This window comes from Sminthopsis crassicaudata, chromosome 3 (assembly GCF_048593235.1).
Source record: "Sminthopsis crassicaudata isolate SCR6 chromosome 3, ASM4859323v1, whole genome shotgun sequence".
Taxonomy (NCBI): Eukaryota; Metazoa; Chordata; class Mammalia; order Dasyuromorphia; family Dasyuridae; genus Sminthopsis; species Sminthopsis crassicaudata.
This window is the reverse complement of record NC_133619.1, coordinates 121,435,484-121,460,832: the sequence shown is the minus strand read 5'-3', so window position 1 is coordinate 121,460,832 and position 25,349 is coordinate 121,435,484. Positions and strand designations below refer to the sequence as shown.

At 32.4% G+C, this 25,349-nt stretch overlaps 1 protein-coding gene across 4 annotated transcripts in view; it reads left to right on the top strand.

The window, feature by feature from the left end:
* The window catches only part of MYCBP2 (MYC binding protein 2), a 288,824-nt gene that overhangs the window by 50,125 nt on the left and 213,350 nt on the right, over positions 1–25,349 (top strand). For all 4 annotated transcript variants that reach the window (XM_074299302.1, XM_074299303.1, XM_074299301.1 and 1 more), the window contains exons 4-10: positions 7,858–8,011; positions 12,645–12,841; positions 13,046–13,288; positions 13,599–13,670; positions 15,007–15,103; positions 18,429–18,502; positions 23,150–23,288. In XM_074299302.1, the coding sequence (XP_074155403.1) occupies positions 7,858–8,011; positions 12,645–12,841; positions 13,046–13,288; positions 13,599–13,670; positions 15,007–15,103; positions 18,429–18,502; positions 23,150–23,288 (976 nt within the window). The remainder of the gene's footprint in view (positions 1–7,857; positions 8,012–12,644; positions 12,842–13,045; positions 13,289–13,598; positions 13,671–15,006; positions 15,104–18,428; positions 18,503–23,149; positions 23,289–25,349) is intronic.

The window sequence follows — 25,349 nt, the reverse complement described above, 5'->3', positions numbered from 1 at the left end:
GGAGCAGTCTCAGGAATTTGGTTATCACTGACCAACTAGACCTAGGACTATCCTAAGGTCAGACAACTTTAGAATCATTGACAGACAAGATTGTTACCACAATAGCATCCTAAGGTTAGAGAGTCTCAGGATTACTGATATATCGTCACCAAAGTTTAAGGGAAGAAATATTATTATATTCTTAGGCCAGAAGACTTTTACAGTCATTGATAGAACAATAGCATTCTTAGATCAGAGATCCTCAGGATCGTATTCCAAAGCTAGAAGATTTAAAATTACTGACAGATTGTTGGAACAGGAGCACCCTAAGGTCAGGGGACCTTAAAATTATTGCTGTCTCCCCTAGAAGCTATTTTATATAACTTTCATTTCTAGAAGTTCTCTTATTTGTATAATCTATATCTTCCCTCTAAAGTATACTTGCTGTTTGTTCCAAAGACTTAGCATTTCATCTTTTCTTTCTTTATCTTTGCAAAAAACTATTTCCGTTCTTAGGATGACCCTTTTACATTTTCCATTTAGAATTCTTTATCTTCGAAGCTCAGCACAGGTACTCTCCTATATAAAGTTTTTGCTATCTTGTCAGTTATTAGTGTTCCTCCTTCCCCAATTATTTTCTATTTGTTCTTGTGGCCTTAGCACCTACCATGGTATTTTGGTCAAAATAGGCAATTAATATACATCTTGTGTGCATTGCATTGAATCATCCTGTGCTGTAGTCTCCTATTAGGACTTTCACCATCCTGGTCATGATCTTTGTTATACACTTCACTTTGTAATTGACCTTTCTTAAAATTTGACAGCCTGAACTGAAATAATACTTCCAGTACGATTTGACCAATATAGTAGGACAATCACTTTTCTCTATATACCTTTTATTATATTGTCTGATAAGATTTGATTATAGTGTCATACTGTGGACTCATGTAGAGTTCATAGCCCACTAACCCCAGGAGTTTGTTTATCCCTTCTTTGAAACAGATTGTGCTTGTGAAGTTAATTGTTTTGAACAGTATACATGTATTCCTCTTAAATTCCATCTTAATAGATTTTGCCCATTGTTCCAGTCTTTCACCTTTTAAAAAAATTCTCTATTAAATTTATTGAAATTATCTTTAAGTTCTTTGAAATGTTAGTGTGTTAATAAAAATAATTACTAGAAAAAGGACTTTTGTCACATCTTTATTGAATCAGGCAGACCACTAGGTGGTTTAATGGACAAAACACTGGATATAGTTGGGAAGACTCGATTGATATTTGGCTTAAGACAATAGTTATGAGAACTTTGTCAAGTCATTTAGCCTCTCTGTGTCTCTGTTTCCTTTTGTAGAAGGATAATAAGGGTACAAATCCCTTTAGGCTGTTGTAAGGATAAAATGAGATAATATTTGTAAAGTGCTTTGCAAATCTTAAAGTGATATATAAAAGTAGTTGGTGGTAGTGGTGATAATAGTTATTGTAGTAGAAGTAGTAATCCATATACCATATGTCTGTTTCCATATAACAGTTTTTCCCAGCTATGTTTATGCTATTCTCCTTTATTTATATTTCCTCCTCAGTTTAAAATCCTTTTTAGCATTTAGATCATATGCTACATATAAATTATCTAACCTGGGAAATTTTTCCAACTGCTTCATGATTATTCTGGCTGAGTTTATTATATGAATCTAATAGTTGTTCCATTCAATTACTGATTCTGATTTAAGTTGATAAGGCCTACTGTCATGTAAGCCTTGATGCCCTTCTTTGGGAATAGTTTCAGTGTAGTTTGAGTCTAGAAGCTAAATTTGGATAGCAGCTAGTTTTTTTTAATACAGTAGTTTGTTACCTCTTTCATTATAGAATGTTATAGATTGCCTGTTCCCTATTTGCTCTGAACTTAGTCATGACTTCATTGAGGGCTGGATAACTTTCCTTATAACTCCAGAGATGACCCACCTGGTCTTTCATAGTGAAAAAAGGAAAATAAATGTCATTAGTAACAACTTTCTTCTGTTCTTTTTTTAAGCTGGAAAGTGTATTTATACAACTTTGTATCTTAGGATAGATTTGCTGATTTTTTTTTTTTAGCCTTGAATTTTCCAATCGATGGTGGTAATTGAATTTAAAATAAGTTTAGAAATGATATTGTTATGTGAACGTGAGATATCAAGGAGAAAGAAAGTACATGTATTACAAATAATGGGATTTTCACCTGTACATTAACAAGCATCAGTTATCTTTAAATTCCCTGTCTTACTTCAGATCTCCAAGTCACTTATTCCTCTATGTGAGGAAAAACGTATCTGATAACCAGTTCTTGCCACTTTGCTTCACATTCTGCTATTCAAATTCTTTTAATTTGATAACTACCCATTTTAGGGTAACTTTGTTAAGAAAAACAGTATCTCTTTTCTGTTTAGCATCCTTTTGCCACTACAAACTAAATAAATGTTTTCTAGCTCTCATTTTAGGAGTATGGCTAAATTATCATAGAGGGGAAGAGGGAATTGTAAGAGGAAAGAGCAGTGCTGTGGAGTCTTTCCTTCAGAGAGGGTCATTTTGTCTATTATGTGATCTACTATGTAAGAGTAATAATAGCACAATTAAATTCTGTATTTTTTTTAGAGAACATATACCAAAAAAATTTATTATTCAAATTCAAGTATTAGGTCCTACAGAAATTAATTGAGCAAAATTGAAAGATAGTGGTAAGGTCAAAACTAACAAGAAGACTAGAAGTTTTTTAAGTATATCAAAATAAATTACAGATCTGATTGAAAAATAAGACAAACTAAAAATATAGGTAGTTGAGGAGGGGAGGAAAAACACCAATTTATTTGCTCATCCCCAACAGTTCTCAGCCAACCAAAACCCATTTATCATTTTTTGCTGGTAAAACCAAAGGGACCAAAGAAAATACCTTTGAGAAAATTAAAGGACAATTTAAATGAACAGAATAAAGACTTACATATAGAATGGTTGGGTGCAAACAGGGAAATAGACCTATAAAGTACTCAAGTACTACTTTTTCAAGTTAGGAACAAATAGGTTTTTGTTTTGTTTTGTTTTTTCGTTTTTGTTTTTTTTAAAGTACTCTAGTTTTATAATGTTCCATTTAAACATAGCTTCCAAGATAGAACATATTATTCCATGTGACTTGATTTGTTCTGGATAACTGAGAAGGGTCCTTGAAAACTACGAATGCAATAGAAGACTGAGGATTTGATCTCCACTATGTATGGACAACCCAGGAAATTTTTCAGTGAACTGCCAATAAGGTATTGTTCATATTTCTGTCCATAATATATAATACAAAGTATAGATTATTTTCCCTGTCTAGTTAAGAAAGTGAAAGGGTGAACTAACACATCTCTACTTCAAGTTAATAAGAATAGTTTCTTAATAGAATGGAGGAACTTCAACAAGAAAAATAAAGGATCAAAATAATCCAGAGGAGCACATGATAATGATAATCTCAGTAAGGAACGTAAAGATAGAAGATGGATCCATTTACTATTTGGTGTTACTTAAAATGTTTGAAGGCCAAGTAAGTGTCTCAATGGATAGGTTGATACGCCTATAGTCAGGAAGATTCATGTTCCAGCTGTGTCACTCTGGGCTAGTCACTTAACCCTATTTGCCTTAGTTTCTTTATCTGTAAAATGAACTGGAGAAGGAATTGGCAAACTCCTCCACTATCTCCATCAAGAAAACCCTCAATGGGATAATTATATACAACTGGAAAAAAAAAATGTTTAAGCTACTTTTTGTTAAGAGTCCCCTCTTCAATAGTCTCGGAAAGCTTATTAGCCCTTTCTCAGAATATTGCAGTAGAATTACAAAGTAAACCAATTATATTGAAATGCTTGTTATTAAAAATATTTTTTAAAAAGTTCAGGAGCTCTGAATTAGAAACCCCTACCCTAAAGAGTGGGCAGTTTAAAAGACAACACCTAAGGAAGGAGTTTATTGTTTCACAGTTAGGTGATGTGGTGCCAGGATTGGAGGCAAAAAGAATTCCACGTTCACATATGACCTCAGACACTTATTAGCTGTGTGACTTGGGAGGTCACTCAATATCTGCCTTCCTCAATTTCCTTAACTGTAAAATCATAGATAATAGTCATGCCTACCTCACAGGGTTGTTGTGAGAGTAGAATGACATAATATTTGTATAGGACTTAGCACAGAGTCTGGCACATGATAGGTGCTTAATAATGCTTGTCTTCCTTTTCTTCCCATTCTCTTCCTCCTGCTTCAAGTGATAATGATGTTGTTCCAAAGGTGTTACCAGAAGAAAGATCATGCAATAATTGAGGCAGAAGAGACAGATGAGTAGTAATGGTTGGTTATTCTTTGTTAAGGGTATTAAAAGTCATCATTTGTCATTCTGACATAGGGATTTTTGAGTTGTGCTTTCTTTCCACGGAATATGTGAATGCATAAATGAATACATATTATTTGCTAAACAATGAACTAAGTGGTAAAGATAGAAATACAAAAGTGAGACAGTTCTTGCGCTCAAGGAGCTTACATTTTGGCAGGGAAAGACCTATAGCATACATATCAGCGGATGATTGAAGGAAATTTCTGTCTAGGGAGTCAAAAGGATGGTGTGCAGAATCGCAGATGGTCATTTGGGTTTCAGGTACCCAAAATGCAAGAGATAAAAAGTAGATGAGAAGAAGAAAGAAAACCATAACAGTAGTAATGTCAGCAGAAAAGACAAATCATTTATAGAAGATGGAATCTAAGAAAAGATCCAGCAACAAATCTATGTCCCCAGCTTTTTATACACAAGTGTACTAAGATGGTCCTCTTGGGACTATTAGGAGTGAGCCATATGCTTGTGAGTGAAATATAACTATGGAAGGACTGGGTATCTGTTTTACAGAAGAAAACAGAATACATAAAATGGGAGCAAAAGTGTAGAATTGCATATTAATAAGATATATCCATGTTAGAAAAATATCTTAGTCAAAGACTAGGGGGATGGTAGGATGATACAGGAAATCTGTACCAGTGGAGGTAGAAACAAAAACAATATTGTTAAGGGGCTATAATTATATATTATCTTGACAAAAGAAGGAAGTAGAATACAAAACATGTTGAATTTGGCTTTGACTATAGCAATAATAAGCTGCTTGAATTATCTGGGCAAACTTGAAATCATTGCCTCTGCTTCCCTTCCCCTTACTCTCTTCTATTCTTTGGAAAGGTTTCTAACTCATTAAAATGAAATTGCTCTCTACAAAGTTATCAGTCATCTCTTAATTGCCAAATTGAATGACATTTTCTCAATACTTCTTGACCTTTCTGAATTTATTGACACAGTCTACCACTCTCTTCTTGACACTCTCTTCTCTGTAGGTTTTTGTGGCACTGCTTTTTCCTAGTTTTCTTCCTTTCCTTTGACCACTGCTTCTTCCTCTCCTTTATTGAATCTTCAGCTAGGTCATCTCCACTAAGATTGGTCCTGAAGACTTTATCTTGGATCCTTGAATCTTTGCTATATACTATTTCACTTGGTGATCTTCACTATATACTATTTCACTTAGTGATCACATCAGTTATTATTTCTATATTGATGACTCTCAGATCTACTTATTCAAACCTGACCTCTTTCCTAATTTCCATTCTTATTTTTTCAGCTGCCTGAGCAAAATGTCCCACTAACATCTTAAATTTAGAATGTTCAAACGTGAACTCATCTTTTCCCTCAAACTTTTCCCTTTTTTTCTGAAATTTCTATTTTTGGCAAGGTTACTGCAATTTTCTCAATTTCACAGACATTCCTAGGTGTCATCCTCAGTTACTCACTTTCACTCATCTCCCCATCCAATCACCGCAACCGAGTCATGTTATTTCTGTCTTCATAAGGAATATGCTATGTTGCCTCCATGCATCAGGGATAGTGTTTATATCTCATTTTGTATGCAGACTTCATTTTTTCCGTCTCCTTACAATTGTAAAGAAGCCTTTATGATTTATCAGAGATGGGTAACATAATTTTTTTTTAAAGAGTTAATAAACATTGCCAAGGGATTGTTAGGTGGAGGATTTCACATTTCATGTATTAATTATGGGTGAGGAAGTACATATTGAAATCTTAAATCAACAAATTACCCTGAAATGTTTTAGGCAGTGAAATCCCAAAGGAACAGGATAGAACTATAGGAAGATGTCATGAGACAGAAGAAAAAGAAAGTTGGCTTCAAGTAGGCAGGTATAAGATTACCTCACCTCTTCTCCACCCCCCTCCCCCAAATAAAGGCCATCAAAAAGTTGGACAACAAATTCTGTAAAACTAGTTCATTCTCATTTTGAATAGTTGATACAGCCCTGATCAGAGCACATCAAGTAAAGCATTAAAAAAAAAAAATCAAGAGAAAGGATACTAAAATTATTAGAGACAAATTATCACAGATTTTACAAAGAGCAGGTTATTCTCTTGTTTACCAGATCCCGAAATATTCACTTTAATAAGGAATGTTGAAAGCAAAAGAAATAAATTTAGGACATATCACAAAATCCTTAACACAAGAGGCAGGAAACTTGAAAATTTTGTTTCCTTCAAGATACAGAACAGTTAGAAAATATAATTAAGTTAATATAAACACAGTGTTAAGAGAAACAAATGTTAAGTATTTCTCTTTTGAGCTTGTAACTGAAAGTGTGTGCACTTAAAAAAAATTATAAAGCTATTGTCAGAAACTACAAAGCTAGAGATTGTGGCCTTGCTACAGAGTTACGGTTCTTTGAAACATATGTGTAGTTTCAGAGGAACTGCTATGTAACCAACGGAAATGCCGTTTTAAATAATAAATTGGTAGGGCATTTGGTTAGCATCATAGCACTTTTCAATATTATACTTTGAATGCAATTTTCAGGCAGAATAGAGGAAATTACAATGAGGATTGTTATTTTTCCAATTAAATTGATAATTTTTTCAATTTTCCAAAATTTCCAATTTTTCCAACTATATTTAGTTTTTAAAGTTTAAAATTTTTTTTTAAAGTTTTTAAGACCTCCTTTAATAGGTAGCATGACAGAGTAGAATGTTCTCTGAACTTGAAATTGGTAAACAGCAGGGTTTCTAATTCTGCACCTATTTAGTGCATGACTCATGGCATTTTACCCTTTTGAACTTTGGTTCCTTAATCTTTAAGATGGGCATCTAATATTCATACCACCTGCCCTTAAGAGGTTGCTGTACAGAAGTTCTTGGTAAACATCAGATCACAGTGCAAATGCTATTCTTTTTAATTGTACAGCAGGTACCTTTGGAGGCATAAGAATTGTCAAATAAAAATCCCTTACTACTCACAAATGTCCTCATTAATATTAGAATATGGAGTAGATTTGTTCAAGTACAAAAGGTGAATGAATAACTGGAATAAAATTTCACGGAATATTCAGGTGAACATTTTTTGAAGTAGAATCATGACATCCATCATCCTTAAAAAAATTTTCGTGGGATAATTGCTGAAGGTGATTCCCACTTATTTTTTCATTCTTTCTCTATACATACATACATATAGACATACAACTTGCAGTTATCATCTCGATCACATGTTGTTATTGCATTGTAAATAAAAATCATGAAGTACTACCCACAAATAAAAAAGAACAATGGATGAATGTAGGTTTTTGAGAAAACCATGACAATTACTGTGAGTGGCATCTTGGTTTAACTCCAAAGTGAGAGATTTCCTTAGTCTTGAATTTCAATTACTGCTTTTTATTGGTCTCATTACCTTGATACCAGATAATTCTGTTAAGGAAATGCTTTTGCCAAGTGAAGTGCTCAAGAAATATTTTTTTGCAGGCTTATTATAACTTTATGTACCTTATGTATATTTTTATCTCAATTAGATCATTGAAGTTGGACTTTGTGAAGTTTTTGAGTTGATCAAAGAGACACGGTTTTCTCATCCATCCCTGTGTCTTAGGAGTCTGCAAGCTCTGCTTAATGTGTTGCAGGGTCAACAGCCAGAAGGCCTCCAGTCAGAACCACCTGAGGTTCTTGGTAAGATCTAATATTTGTAAAATTTATGAGTGATTTATTTAATTAAGTATTTGCTCAATATTTACATAATAAGTATACATAATAATGTGAAATGTCATTTTTGATTAATTTGTTGACAGAAAAAAGAAGGCTTAAAGACTTCCTTCTTTCATTACTGTTTAGTGCTATTTAAAACCCACAATTTAGATATAGAAAATGGTATTTATGGCAAGAATTGTTGATAAAAGTAATATATATAAATATCCACATATACCTCATAAAACTTAGATTAGTTATTAATATTTAAACTTCTCACCAAAACTTTTTTTTAAAAAACCAGAACTATTAACAGCAGTAAAATAGGACTAATTACAAATTTCGATTTTTCTGTCTAACTCAGGTTAGCATTAGTGTGATGGAGTAAGGTGATTTTTAAAAATGGAAAGAGAAAGAAGTGAGGGACTAGAATTATCCACAAATTAATGATGTAGAGATATTGCTGAATTTAGAGTCAGAAAACCTAGATTCAAATTCTGTCTCTTGCCACTTAATTATCTTTAGGAAGTCTAAGAATCTATAGTTTCCTTTGAGGCTCATCCTGAGTGTCCTCTTGTACCCAAGACCTATCCAAGTCCTTTCAGTGCTCTTTTTCTACCCTGAAATCATTTTGTATGCAATCCATTTTTACTTACTTATTGTGCATGTTTTTCTTCCTGTAGACTAGGCTATTTGAGGTCAAGGACTGCTTTGTTTTTGTTTTGTGACCCCAGTACCTGGGGACACAGTAGACAGAACATGTAATTAATGCTGATTGAATGAATAAATTAATGAATAGCACTTAAACTAAGTTTTCTCTTCTGTAAAATGAAAGGGAAGGACTAAATAACTTGTCTGTTTCCAGGACCAAATAAAATCTAATATCCTCCGATTTTATACCAAAGAATCAGTCAGTTGATAATGAAAGCTAAAAAAAAAAAAAAAAATGGTAATCTTAAAGAATAGAAGCATAAATAGAAGCACAACTTCTGAATTAATGATTTTCTCCTCCTGTTGACCTTGTCAGTTATTATGTGCAATTACAGAAGGAAACATGAAGCTTTAAAAATAAGTTGCTCATTGTAAGCTTGTTTAATAAAGTTAATTCTGTTTATTCTTCTCCCAGATCAGTCTCATCTTTGACACTTCTTTTCCTCTCTTCACATCCATTCATATCCATGCCCATCTGCCAGTATTTTTTCACTTTCAGCTATCCCTTTCTTTCCCCCCCTACATCTATTGTAATTTACTACTTCATACTGGACTTCACATCTCTTTTCAGGGGTCTCTTCCTTTACACTCCTGTGAGAAGGCAGTATAGCATGGGGATAGAATATAAGATTTGGAGTCAAGACCCAGATTCACATCCTGCAATAGTAACACTGATTAATTTTCTGAGCCTTAGTATTTTCATCTATAAAGCTATTATCAAAATAGCTGAAGTACCTATTCACAGAGATGCTTTGAAGGTTAAATGAGATAATATATACAAAACATTTTGAGGATTTTAAGATGTGTAGATCCCAATTATTATTCTTTTCTTTTTCTACAGATCTGATCAGATTACTCTACTTCCTCAAACCTCTCCACATGTCTCCAGCCTACTGTTGCAAAAATTACCATTTGTTAGTATTCTTTGTGTACTCTACTTTCCAGCCAAATTGAACTTCTTGACATTCACTGCTCTCCAACTCCAACCTCTTTTCTTTGGCTCATGTTATTCTTTATACTTTCCTACACCATTTCTAACTTAAATCTGTGTGTCTTTTGCAGTCATGTACAGATGTCAACTTCTACATGAAGGCTTCCCAGATCTCCATTATAATCCTTAAGATAGAAATGATCTTTCCTTCTTTGGAATTCTCAGAATATTTTGAAGTTTTCTTTTACCTAAAGTCTATTTTATTGTTTTAGTTATTTATTTGTCTTACCAACAAGGTTTGAAGCTCTCAGTTGTCATGTCTTCCTCATCAATAAATGAATGCAATCTTTTCCCCATGATCTCACCTTCCTTCTCTGACTAAATATTGAACATTCAAGTTAGTTGTAAAGTCTAATCCAGATGATTTAGTGGAATATATATTTTATTAGCTCTTGATTTTATTACATGTAGAACTAATATCTTGATATTAAATTTTGTATGCCTCATAAAAAAAATTTTAAAAAAAAGAATTTAAAAGAGAGAGGACTAAAAAAGCATTATTTTAAGAACATGGTAAATAGGATATTGTTGCCTGCCAAGTGATTTGTCAGATTATAGTTATAGAAAAGGAGAGAAATCAGAAGATCATTGTTTTTCATTAATAATTTGATTTCTTACCTTCTGATATTTTACAGAGGTGCAGCATAGCATAATAGATAGAGGACTAGCCTCAGCTTCTAACATGTAAATATTTGTGTGACATCTTCCAAGTCACTCAAACTCTTAGTACCTCAGGCAACTTATAATGTTATAACTTGCAGAAAAGCATTTGGCCTTTGTAAAAGAATTTTCTTTACTAGAAATTTCATGCCAATGAAAATCAAGAAAAAACTCCACAAACCTATCTCACATACTTATATGAGTTTGCTGTATTGATAGATTTTATTAATTTTTTTTTTAAGGGGGCAGTTAAATGGCATACTGGATAGAGCACTGGCCTTGAAGTCAGGAGGACCTGAGTTCAAATGCAACCTCACATACTTTACACTTCCTAAATGTATAAGCTTGGGCAAATCACTTAACCCCAACTATCTCACCAAAAAAAAAAAAATTTTTTTTTAATTTTCAGGTCATTTAATTAATGTTGTCTTTTTTACATATTTTTCCTCTTCTCCGAGGTGTTTAGCTCAAATCCCATCATTGTTTAGTAATTTTATTGTGCTTTTTATGAGTAGGTAACCATAATGCCTGAGAATTTGTGTTCTAAGCCATCGGAATGCATCCCTCTCCCTAAAGAGCAATACTTAACCTATTAGAAATTAAAGTATCTTATAATGAGCATTCTTTTGACTTCATGGACCCCCTGGAAGAGTTTTGGAGATCCCCAGATATTCCTGGACCACACTTTGAGAAATATCCTGGTTGAATAAATGCCATTTTGTCATTCACCAAGAGATACTATAGTTCTGAGGTCTACATCTTCTTACAATGGTCCATAGTTATTGGTATAGAGAACTTCCCATCTTCAAGAGGCACAAGGGATACTTAGCTGCTCCTTCGGGTGTAACTTATGTCTGATATGGTAGAGGATTTCTATCACCCTTTCCATCACAATTATTTCCTAATTGTTTTTTAAAGAGTCCCTAGATGCCATCTTCAGATCTAAGATCTCCCAAATACTACCTTTATCTGTTCTAGAATTAATATCACATTAACAACAGAATAGGTATTTTGGTACATTAAAGATTTCATTAATAAAGAATAAAAAATTGACATGGAGAAAGTTGAGCGAAAACTGACCAGAATATTTAAAAAAAAAAAAAAGTTTGACAGGACATGAACTATTTCATACCCATGGGACTGCTCCCCAACCTCTGTGGACTCTAAATTCTAGAAAGATCATTAATAAACTAGAAATACATTTTTGTAGAAGGGCCATGAGAATTTTGAGGGAAGTGTAAACCACGTCACACAAGTTGAACAAAATGGGAACCAAATAGAAAGGAGTCAAGTGAGAGACATGGTCAGTGGCTTTAGATATTTGAAGGGCTCTCATAGTTGTTATATGGCTAGTGAGTTTTTGGTTCAATGTAAGGAAAAACTTCCTCACAATTAGAGATAGTCCAAAAAGAGCCTGGGCTCTTGAGAAGTGGTAAATTCTTTATTATTGGAGATCTTCATGCAGAACCTGGATGCTTCAAGTAAAGACTTGTGGTGGGTTGTTTCTTTTTTTCCCCTTTAAGGTATATTATCAGGTGGTAGTTTTGAGATGAGGGTTTCATTAGATAACCTCTAAGATCCCATCAGTCTCTAAAATTCTAAGATTCTTTGAGCCTGAGACCTTGGACAAAAACTTAATGTCTGGGTTTCAGTTTATCTAACCTGTAGCTTCTTTTTCTGAAAATGATTCTTGCATTGTCTCACCAGGCTGTTTTGGAATGGTATGCTGAAAAGATTTAAAAAATAAGATGTAAATAATAGGATATTCATAACAAAATAAAACCTGTATGATAAAAATCAAAATTTATTATCTTCAATAATTATTTATGCTAACTATATTAGCATTGTGGTGATAACCTAATTTTTGTTTATTATAGTAAAGACTTTCAAATAAATGTGTACAAATTTATGGCCCCACGTATTTTTTTTTTTTTTTTTAACATCAACTTTATAAGACAAACCATTAATATAAAATGAAATCTGTGGTAACTTCTTGCATGATTCTCTTCTTACTTAAGTGAATTGACTACTCTTTTTTAAGTGACTTTTTAGGCAAGATTCATACATTTAGTAAGTTTTTTTTTTTTATTTCTGTTTAAAATGAAGGTGCTAAACCAAGATGGTCTTTAAATGGCCTTTCTACTTCTGTTCAAATTGACTTTTGGGAAAGAAGAGTAAAGGAGAAATAAATTGTGTTAATATGTGTAAAATGTATTTTACCTGTACTAATTTAATGGCATTTTATTTTATCCACAGAATCTCTTTTCCAGCTCCTTTTGGAAATTACTGTTCGAAGTACTGGAATGAGTGATAGTACAGGACAGTCCCTGACTGCACTTTCTTGTGCTTGTCTATTTAGCCTGGTAGCTTCTTGGGGGGAAACAGGAAGAACTCTTCAGGCTATATCTGCTATCCTCACTAACAATGGCAGTCATGCTTGCCAAACAATTCAGGTATTTCATACATATTTTCATTTTGATATTTAAACACTGTCTACTTTAGATTTCCTATTTGTGCTGCTTTTTGAGTTGCTTTAAATCACTAACAGATGCAATTATATATTATGCATTATTTTCATATTTCTGAAATGCTATTATTAAACTGTTTTTCCATCTTATATATTTGGCATAATCTAATGTAATTTTGTACCTTTGTAGGTGCCAACAATTCTAAACTCTCTGCAAAGGAGTGTACAAGCTGTTTTGGTGGGCAAAATTCAGATTCAAGACTGGTTTAGCAATGGGATTAAGAAAGCAGCATTGATGCACAAGTGGCCTTTGAAAGAAATTTCTGTAGATGAAGATGACCAATGCCTACTTCAGAACGATGGTTTTTTTCTCTATTTATTATGCAAGGATGGATTATACAAAATTGGCTCTGGATACAGTGGAACAGTGAGGGTAATATACTCTTTGTAGTTAAAATCCACAATAGAAGATTCTTCTTTTTTGTGTGTATGTGATTTGCCTGATTAAAAAAAAAAAAAAAAAAAAAAAAAAAACAAACTTATAATCTAGTAGTAATGATGAGTGCTTATTTTTAAAACCTACTAATTAAAATTCAATGCTAAGTGTTTTCTTCTTTTTTTTAATTGTTCTGCTCATTTGTTTCCAGCTCACTATAATCATTATAATATTTTTATGTGATTAAGTAATAACATATGATACTGCCATTCTAACAATTGTCAGACTAACTTTTATTATCTTACAGGGTCATATATACAATTCTACATCCCGCATCAAAAACAGAAAAGAAAAAAAGTCTTGGTTAGGGTATGCTCAGGTAGGAGAATGTTTAAAGCAAGACACACTTTTTTTTTTTTTAATCATAGAAGCTTATTGTTCACATATATTAAAAATGAACACAATACTTTTTAAAATTTATTTAAAGAAGTATGACTCTTACTGGTTATAAATCACCCTTACTCACTCTCCCAGTATAGGAAAAGAAAAAGAAGTGCTGTATATAATTGTGATTTTATGTCAACTATGAATAAAAATACAGCAAAATAGTCTATTTTCCTTGATATTTTCTTTATTTTAGAAGCATTTTTAAGAGGGAAGAAAATATATTGATAAATCAGGGAAAGGAGTAAATTCATTTTGATATTATTTATAAAAGTAAATATCATTTAAAAAGATGCATTGCCTAAAAACAACTTGAACAAATTCTATGAAAGTAGTAGTCTCCCTGATAAGTAGTTTTGTGAATTAAATATTAAATGTATTGAAAAGAGAATAGTGAGATGGATTCTTTAATTGTTTTTAATTGCATACTCAGAAAGTTTGTTTCAAATAAAGTAAAACAATATATAATGTATGATTTTACTTTTAAATTATCCAGTTATGTTGATTTCCCCAAGAATTCACTAGTTCTAAATCTGTTCTCCAGTTAACAATCAATTTAAATAATCATGTATAGTAATTTTTCATATTTATCAGAATTGTTTATAGAATAATTTCCCATAAGGAGTTTTAATTTGAATTTACTAAATTTGTGATAAAATATTTTTAAAATCTAAAGTGGGATCTCCTTTGAAATTTGTTACTGAATTGAATAATTATTGTCTGCCTTGGCAATTGAGATACAAGAAACTCCTAAAGAAATTACATTCTACTAGGAAATATTATTGATTACTGTTTATTTTAAATATGTAGTAAGTGACTTTTAAGAAGTACACCTTATTTTACAAGATGTTAAGTTTAGTTTAGTGATGACTGTAACTAGAAGTATGGCTTTATTTATTCTTTTAAATGGTCATTTATAATTTGTTGAATCACTTTTTCTCAAAATAGTTATTAAATTATAATGTTAATTTGTTTACTTATTTTAAAATTAGCTAAAATAATCTTGGGTATAATTTGTGTATCTTTGCTATGTGCCTATTCATTTATTCATTCAAATGATTAAGTATATATTAAGTAATGAGGCATTTTATTCCAGTATTAAAATGCATATGTATTCTTTTGTGTATATTTAATAACTAGATAATGTATATAGTAATATCTGTATATCTCAGTTCTCAGAGAATATAACATGGTTCAGTGTAATTGTAAAATAAGATGCTTTAGAAATGAAAACTATCTCATAACACATAAATTTTTTTTGGTATTATCAGGGTTATTTGTTATATAGAGATATGAACAATCACAGCATGACAGCCATAAGAATAAACCCTGAAACACTGGAACAAGATGGTACTGTAACATTGCCAGGTAAGTTATTCTGGTATTGATTTTATATCTTAAAAAAGTGATTTATAAGAAGTTTCTAGGCTAGACTGTTTAGTTATATGAATAAAATAGTATGAGCAAAAAATGTGCTTGAAATTATGTTCCGGTATTCTTTCAACTTCTGCATAATGATAGTTTGTAAATTTAATGTATTTGGCCCAAACATAAGTATAGCACAAGTATAGTGCTTACATATAAAGTAATGCTTTTTAGAGAAAATTTATGTTAACATTATTTAATTTAATTATCTAAACTATTTGAATAATGGAAGTTTAATACTTGAAGTTATATTTTGAAATTCTTACTAATAGTGTAGCAGTGACTGTCGTGTAATTTTGGGCAAGTCATCTGCCTTTATTTTTCTTTTTATTTTAACAGTAAGATTTTATTGGAAAACCTTAATTGACAAATGGGTATTTTGATTTTTTTTTTTCTTTTAAAAATGCTTCTGGAACCACAAATTAATGTTAAAGGTATGCAAGGCCTTAATTTTTTTTTTTAACCTGTCATTTTTTAAAAAGAAAACTTAGTCTATCAAGTTGATTTTCAGGGGTTTGATTCGTTTTAAATTTTCAATTTTTATGGTCATTTTACCATAAATTTTAGTTATTGGTATTGTATGAATGTATATCTTTATCTTTATGTGGACAATTAATTATACTTTGAATTCATTGTGACTCTACAAACACCTTTTGTTACATTTTATTTCCTATGGCTATATGTAATAACAGTTCTATCTTTATATAGTATTTTATATTTCACAGATATCTATGTTGATTGGTTAATTTGAATGATATATTAAAAAATTCTTTTTCCAATTGTACTTCCATTTTACGCAGAGGCACTGGGACCTATAACTGTTTCATATAATTAGTTATTCTCTATAGTAGAGCGTAACTATCTATTTTATAGTTACTATCCAATTTCAGATAAAATTGAAAAGTTCCTTTCATTCCAAGTTCTCTGACATCCGATTTTCAGGTCCCTAAAATTCTGCTTTTTGTATGACCATTTCTTATCTGTTTAAAAATTCCCAGAATTGTCATCATTTTACTGTCTGAAAATAAAGATAAATAATCTAGTTATTAATTGTAAATTTTTCTATACTGCGTTTGATATTATGTAAGAGAAACTTTATAGTCCGTCTGGAAGGGGTTGTTTTAAATGCCTTTATTTCATATGCATATATAATATTTAGGAGGAAGAATGGAACAATGTCTATGGGGTAAAATCCCCATTCTTCTGTTTCTTATGCACTGATAGAAACATTCTTGGAGAATAAATCCGTCTTGTCTTATACTTTTTAAAGAAGGACAAAAGAAAAATTTGAAACCATTGGAAAGAAGACTCAGCCTTCCAAACCTAAGAAGAAGCTGCTGCTTTCATTTTTCTGCTGCTTTTCATTTTCAACTCCTCTTTGGATAGTGTCAGGTTTTTTGGTGGGGAAAAGTGGGAAGTGTAACCAGGGATGCCTATTATCTTTACATTTCTAATCAAGAAATGGAAGAATTCACTGTTAGGATTACATGTTTAAAATGAATATTAGTTTAGTAATTCCTTGAACTTCATGCACCCATTGTCTTATAGCCTGTATTCTCTAGAAATGTTTTCTGCCTTTATAAGCCAGAAAATGTCATAATTAAAAGAGTAGTTTCTCAACATTCTGTAGTGTTTGTTTATGTTTTATTTTAGTATGTAAAGCTCTAACCAAATTGACACTTTATTCTTTGTGTCCAGGAACAGCTTTAATATCATGTGTCCCTATGTCTTTTTATTGTCCATGTTTGACGATGGGCTGCCTCAGACCATTGAGCTGCTTTTTCTGCGTCACTCCATTCCTTGTCCCTGCTTGTTTCTGAAATAATGAGTTTTTCTTCTTTGCTTTTTAGTTTAAAATCTTACTGCTTAGAGCTTGAGAAGCATCTTTCTTGTACTTCTTTGTATTCTGTACAGTGGAATAGGAACTCTTTCTTTCGATTTCTCCTCTCTTTGATTATCAAGTCTCTTGGGCTTCCAGTGGGCCTTGTCTCCCAGTTTCTATTTCCAGTTTGTGATCACTGAAATTCTCTGTTTGGGTAAGGGTCTGCCTGTGTTTTGCATATTTATAATAAGGAAATATGCTAGCTCCTGGGCAAAAGCCTATAGTAATCCAGCTTGTTTGGGTTCCTTTACTGCATTCCAAGAAAGGAATTGTGTGTTTCTTTGATTCAGGTGCAGCTAGAAATGGAATATATATATATATATATTTTTTTTTTACAGTGATTTATGGAGAGATAGTACATTTATCAGCAGTTATTTTTTGAGACAGTTTCAGTGTGTGTGTGTGTGTGTGTGTGTGTGTGTGTGTGTGTGTGTGTGTGTGTGTGTGTTTTATGCTTGCTAAAATTTGTTTTTCCAAATGAATACTGTCCGTTTAGAAGCTAAATATGCTTGTAGTCAGTGTTAACTCAACAACAATCACTAATACAGATCCCATTGGTGCTTCTATGATGCAGGTATCCCTTGTTATATAAACAGCCTTGATATGTGGCATATTTTTAAAATATAGGTTTAAAACTCTTAATAATTCATAGGGTAAGGATACCACAGATAAAATAGGGATAGCAGCTTGTTTTTAAGAGTAAATTGCAAATATTTAAACAAAAGTCCACAAACAGAGCACATACTCCCAATGAAAGGATCCTGGATTCTGAACAATGTTAGAAATTTTAATAAATTATTCAAAGAAAATATGAACTTCTGGGTATAGGCTGCCAATGTGAATATATGTAAGAGATTTGAAGTGTCACTGGATTTTTGAAGTGTCACTGTGTATCTATAAAACAAGGGATATCTGTAATTGGATAATAATAGACCCCAATTACAAAAAAAAAACTTTTAAATCCATCAGTTTTTTTCCAATGGCACTAACCATAGTGGTGTCTGTGAAAGGGTAGATTGTTGCCAACATTGCATGTGGTTGTATTGCAATGATTATAATCAAAATTATCGCTTGTTCACCATGATGCATGAATATCTAATAAGAATTAATTTTGGCGTTAGGTTGAACAGTGAGATTCTTGAGTATTAAAGACTGAAGAAATACTTTTAAAATCACAAAAAAAATTATAGGTAGAATTATTAACTGAATTATTATAGTTTGTCTTAATTTTGTTGGATTCTTTATTATAAATTTGAATCTCCTTTGAGTTAAAATCAATACTTATTCCTTAGAGAACTCTCATTGTGACATCATCAGAGGAGTAAGGTCCTTTCTAGATTGTGTCTTTGTGTTGTAATATAATTATTGTTTCTTCCTTCTGTACAGACTGCCACACAGAAGGACAGAATATTTTATTCACTGATGGAGAATATATTAATCAGATAGCTGCTTCAAGAGATGTAAGTAATTTTTGTGTAATTAAACATTTCTGCACAGGGAAAAGGACTTAATGGTTAACTTCTAGATAAAATATATGGAGTCTGCACTTGAACTGAACAAGCATCGTAGGAAAAATATTAGTGTCTCATGTTTGGCTACCCATGCTTGTTATTTTTGCTATATTCCAAAATTACCTATTATGTCTTATTCTTAGTAAGCTATATCAGAAATGTGAGCCACCAATTGTTAAGAGAGCTTTTCAGAAAATAGAAAGTATGTACATGGAAGAATGAAAATATTACTTGTTCTTGGAGAAATTCATTACTTGTCCTAATGCCGTCATTAGCTTGGATTTTCATAATATATTGCTGTCATATAGTTGTTTAGCAATAAAATTAGCTATTTAGATTCTTTAGATTTAATTTTTTTGAATTTTCAGGAAACTAAAAGATATTACATTTATTTGAAAGTGGTTCCTTTTTAAGAGTATATTAAAATTTTTGATACAGTTCTATTAGGCCAAAACACTTAACACAGAATAGGTGGTACAACGTAGTGGATTGAGAACTGAGAAGTCAGGTTTCAAGTTCTGCCTTTAATATACACTGATTGTGTGAGCCTAGGCACATAGCTTCTTTAATGACTCTAGGAATATTTCTAGGACTAAAAATGCAAAAGAGGTACTATTTTGCATAGGTGAAGGGAGTACTTCACTAGGAATTCCTTATACTGATTAAATCATAGGTCTAGTTTATTTGTTTTTTACAAGTTAATTGTATTATTCAGTCTCATACTCACCAAATTTAGTTTTCAGAAAATTATACATTGAAACTCATTGTATTTGTTATTTTCATTATAGAATAAATCTGGTCGTTAATTATTGAAATACTAAAAGAGAAAACATCTTACAATGTGGTTTGCAATATAGATAGTAAGAAATGTGTTATAGAGAGGCATATGTCATATTATATGGGAGAAGAATGAATGAATGAAATGTCCTAGACTTTCTCTTCTTCTATATTCTTTCACTGGATAATCTTATCAGTTCCCATGGTTTCAGTTAATATCATTCTGCAAAATGATTCTCAGATCTTACTGTCCAGCCCTAAGCTCTCTGCTGACTTCTAGCCTCTCATCTTAAATAGAATGTTCCATAAATATTTTAAACTGAATTTATCCAAATCTGAACTCATTATCTTTTCCCCAAAACCTTCCCCTCTTCCTAATATCTCCATTAATTGTGAATGTACCATCATCCTCCTGTTCACCCAGGTTTGGAACCTAGAGGTCATGCTCCCTGTCTCTGATCTCTTATCCAATCAGTTTTCAGTTCTTCATAGGCTACTGCCACCATGTTTTCTGGGGCCTTATTAGCTGTGATGATTCGAGAGCAAGGGACCAGGGCATCAACAGAAGCAATCCTCAGGCTGCAATCCTGGGAGGACGGTTGTGGGTCTACACAGAAAACATGGTTGGTTATTTAGAGAGCCCTGGCATTCTTTGGACTCTTGGGCTTTTATTCATATCAGTGGCAGGTGATCAGTGGTTGGCATTGGTACCAGAGAGGAAGATGGATCTTTTTTTTTCCACAGCAGTTGCTCCTGTCACTGCTATTATGTGACTCCAAGTGGAAGCAGGATTACTTGTCTGAGTAGTATTCTTTTCAAAAAGCTTTTGGCCATCTTCATTAGGATCCATCTTGGTTACATTCACTTGGCAAATTCTGCCTCTATCTCTTTCTCTAAGGTTATAGTAGGTAATGGTGAGGCAGCCAGGTAGCCCATTGGATTAGAGCACCAGTCCTGAAGTCAGGAGCCACCTGAGCTCAAATCTGGTCCCAAGACACTTAACAAACACTTCCTGGCTGTGTGACCCCAGGCAAGTCACTTAACCTCAGTTACCTTAGGGGGGGGAAACAGGTAATGGCTACAATTGTCAAGAATATATAGGGGGGGGGGGAAGAATATATGTAGGTGAGAGGTAGTTTACAGAAGGCTTTGATTATGTTAATATATTATCATTTCTCCCTTTACATTTGAATAATGGAATATGGATTTCACTTTATGTATTCCAGGCACCAATTAATAGAAGAGGAAATTGAGGCTCCATGAGATTAAGTGACTTGTCCAAGGCTAGGCAGATGGTTAGCATTTTAAACAAAGTCCTCTGATTAAAAAAAGTCAATATGATTTCTGCTTTGTGGAACTAATTCCATGCTAGCCTATAGATTTAGCCTTTATAAGATGTTAAATTCCTTTAAAAACAATCCAAGTTTCATGATCCAGGCTAATAAATAATGTATTTTCAAATTTAGATGAAACTCTCTTCATACTGCTTAATTTGATGAAGAAAATTTCACTATCATTATTTTTGTAAATTTAGTGATTGTAACTGAATAAGCTTTATGAACAATCAGCCACAATTTGACACTTTTCATTAATCTTTAGGCATTATCTAATAACCAAATTTATAACTAGTCCCAATTAGAATGTTTATTTGTAGCTCACCCTGCCATATTATCTTATAATTTATTCTTTTCAAGGCTTGAACATGGTTTTAGGCTTAGTCAGTAGATCTTTATATATCATTTCCTTACAAGTTATGGGATATTTTAATTTAGGGAATTGTTCTAGTAATCACCCTTTTAAAAAACTAATCAAATACTGTGATAGTTTCTTTTTTTCTGAAAGAGTTTGTTTTCTAAGCTTCTTTCTTATTTGTATCGGAAGATAAATAATAGTAGCCTCACATTTATTTGACTCTTTACAATTTATATACTTCGTTTCTTGTAATATCCTCTGAGATGGGTGTGGTCCTGACAGATATTTATAGTCTATAAGTTTATAGATGAGAAAATTAATTAATACTAAAGTACTAAGTTGCTAGCTATTTTAATTCCCAGATCAGTACTTTTCTCACTGTGCAACGAGTGTTGAAAAGAAACAAGAAAAAGAGAAGCCTACTGAGAATGTGATAACCACAAACAAAAGATTCAGATTAAATATTGTGTAAAAAAAAAAAAAAATGTCGAGGGCTAAAAATAATATTGAATGTAGACTAAAACTACCTGGACTGAGACTCTCCCACTTATATCTGTTGTGACTATGGACAGGTTAATTACCTTGAGTTCATAATTCTTTCTAGTAAAATGAGAGTATTAAACTAGATTATCTCTGAGGTCCCCTTTAGCTCTGAAATTGTTATTTCTTCATTTTAAGGCTAACTAAAGGATAAAGAAAAAGAAAGTAAGTTAGGTTCATAAGCTTTAGGGCTAAGAGAGACCTACATTTTACAATTAAGGAAATAAATACAAGTCTAGTATGTAGTGCTTCTGTGATTCAAACTCATGTTCCTTAATTTCAAATCTAACTTTCATATGATAATTGTAAAGAGAAAAAGACATGAAGAAAATGGGGAGTAAGGAACAGAACAAGTGAATAAATAAGAAGAGTGAAGAAAGGGAAAAAAATAATAAGAAAACTTCAGCATCATAAAAGACATAGGCAAAAAGAAAAAGGCATCATTTCTTGCCCATTCATTATAACAGTTCTTTTCAAATTTTTCCCTCTAACTTTACAACAGTCCCTGACTTCTCTGACACGTAGGGCTATACCTTTTTTCCAATAGTCACTGATCAGTGACAGTGCCAGTTCATATCATTTAGTTAAATACAGTATTGTCAACTACAATCCTACCAGTAAAATGGGACCCTATCAGATACTACCTTCTACTTTGTTACTCCTTTTGGTTCATTGGAACTTAACATTTGTTTGTTCACCTACATTCTTTGAATCTCCAGCCTTTGCCATTATATCTAATGCTAAAAGTAAAGACCATACTTAAAGGACCATCAGGCCTTACCATTCTTTTATTTTTACTTAAGAAAATTTTTTCAGCTAATATTGATATATATGTATCTATATCCCTCTTCTCATTACCCCTTCACTTCCCATTGAACAGATTTTTTTTTTTTTTTTAAATAGACTTTTTGGGAGGGAGGAACATTTACATAGCACCTACTATATAGCACTCTTTCACTTTTAAAATTCTTTGCATCCCCAATCTCTAGCTCCGTGCTTGGCATGTAGTAAATGCCTAATAAATGCTCATTCATTCATTCTTCCTTACTGTCAAAATTGTACACTAGGAATTTACCAACTGTGGTCTGCTTATTTTGCCCTTAAGAGTTTGTGTCAACATATTTGGACTTGTGTCTTTAACGTTGAAATTATTTTTAAGAGATGTATAAAATCATATCCATATATGTTCATCTTACAGGGGTAAGAACAGTCAACAAATATTTGATTTTGTATACTTTCTAAAGGGAATGATGATTCTAAGCTGAAGGCTAAATCTGTTCCAAGAGCCTGAAGTATCCTCTCCATCATAGTATGGAACTTACAAAGCAATTCTAATTTGAACTTTTCCAAGTGAGTTAATTATTAGAAGTACCAAGAGACACCTCTTAAAATGTGCTTTCACCTTTAAAGTGTTGCCATGCAGCATTTGCCCTAAGACCAGTTTTTTTTTTATGAGATTCCACTATGATTGATAGTTTTCTCTTTTTAAAATTCCATGTGAGTTGCTAGACCAAGTAGACATTTTATCCAAATGAATTTATGATAATTATACAGTATTTAATACTTTGAATGCTCTGTTTTGTTTAGGATGGCTTCGTCGTTAGGATATTTGCAACAAGCACTGAACCTGTACTTCAGCAAGAATTGCAGCTCAAACTTGCCAGAAAATGTTTACATGCCTGTGGCATCTCCTTATTTGATCTGGAGAAAGACTTGCACATTATAAGTAAGACTGTATAATGAAGATCACTCTGCCAGCTATTTTGATTCTTAATACTACCTTCTCTTTTAAAACACATTTTTAAATGTTCACAACTCTGCAGTTGGATTTTGGGGATAATTTTGTTGCCAGAAATGGAATTCAGGATTTACATGTGACCAAGAATATGGCATATTAGGGTTTTCTTATGTAAGATCTGTGTGAGTTCTATAGTCCAGATGCTAAAATTTGGAAGTGGCCTAACTTTGGAAGTGAGCAACTAACCCAACTCATATCAAAACAAAAATACCATCTATATTTTATCACATAAGAATCAATAATATCATTATAATAGCTAACTTTTTATAGCACTTACTATGTGCCAAGCATACTTAGATATTGTGATAAGCTCTTTATAATTATTACCTGATTTGATCGTCACAATAAGCCTAGGAGGTAGGGGCTCCATTTTCCAGATGAGCAAAGTGAGGCAAACAGAGGTAAAGTTATTTGCCCAGAGTCACATAACTAGTAAGTGTCCTGAAATTGGACTTGAATTCAGGTCTTTCTGATTTCAGCTCTAGAACTCTTAGCTACTGTGTTCTCTTTTTGCTCCTAATTTGTTTATGATATGATTTTTTTATATGTGTTCCTCCATCCTTTGACTGAATGAATATCTCTAGTTAGCAGACCTCAATACTTCCCAAGTCATCTCATTCCACTTTTTGCAGAAATCAAATTGTCTGAATATTTTTCCTGACATTGAGCCTTAAAATATTCCTCTTTTACATATTCAGTTACATTGCTCCTAATTCTTTCCTGTGGAACCAAACTGAACAAGTTTCTTTTTTTTTTTTTTTTTTTTCCATGAGACAATCCTTCACATACTTGAAGATAGTGATTATATTTCCCTAAACTACCCTTCCAAGTGAAACACTCCAAATTTCTTCAAACATTACTTGTATGGCATGAACCTGTCACCATCCTATTTGCCCTTCCCCTTAATGTTTTCCAGTTTGTTCTTCCTAAAATGTGACACCCAGAACTGAATACATTCCTCCAGATGTGGTATGAATAGGGCATAGTATTACAGGACTAGCATTTTCCAAACTTGGGACATCTATTCTAAGATTACATTAGATAATTTGCCTGCTGAATCATATTTTGGACTCATTTAGAGTTTTCATGTCATTACCTATTTATTCATCCACACAAATCTTTTTAGATTAACTGCTGCCTGACAATTTACCATACTCTCATCTTGTACTTGCAAAGTTGATTTTTTTTTTTTTTACAGAATTGGAAGAATTTATATTTATTTACTTAATTTCATCTTACTGCAGTCAACTCAGTGTGTTAGCTTGCACAATATTTTTTGATTCTGACATTATAATTCAAATTTTAACTAAAATCATCTATTAGCTGGTTTTGAATAATCCACAAATTTGATCAGCATTTCATTCATATCTGTCTAAGTCATTGATAATAAAATTAAACATCATTATTAGATTCATAGATCCTTGGGGCACTCTACTATACTTTCTTCCAAACTAGCATAGGACTATAAATGGCTACTCTGGATTTTGCCATGTGGCCAATTCATAGGTCATTTAATTATAATACTTTTTAGTCAACATCTCAACCTCTTGTTCACAAGAATAGTATAGGAGATTTTTTTTTTCCTAACTCTTTATTGAAATCTAGGTACACTCTATCTAATAATACATTGTCCTCATGTACCATCCTAGTAATTTTTCAGAAAAAACATGAAATGTACTTTGTTCTGGCATAATCTATTTTTGATCAGTCTGTAACTAGCACTTATTAAAACTTTGTTTTTCCATCATGTCTGACTTTGTGATCTCATTTAGGGTTTTCTTATCAAAGATAGTGGAGTGATTTGTCATTTACTTCTCTAGCTCATTTTATTGAAAAGGAAACTAAAGCAATCATGTTTAAGTGACTTGCTCAGGATCTCACAACTAATAAATGTCTGAGGCCAGATTTGAACTCAGTCTTCTTGACTCCAGGTCTGGCATTCTATCCATTGTGCCACCTTGCTGGTCCAGCTGTATAGCAGGAACTGTA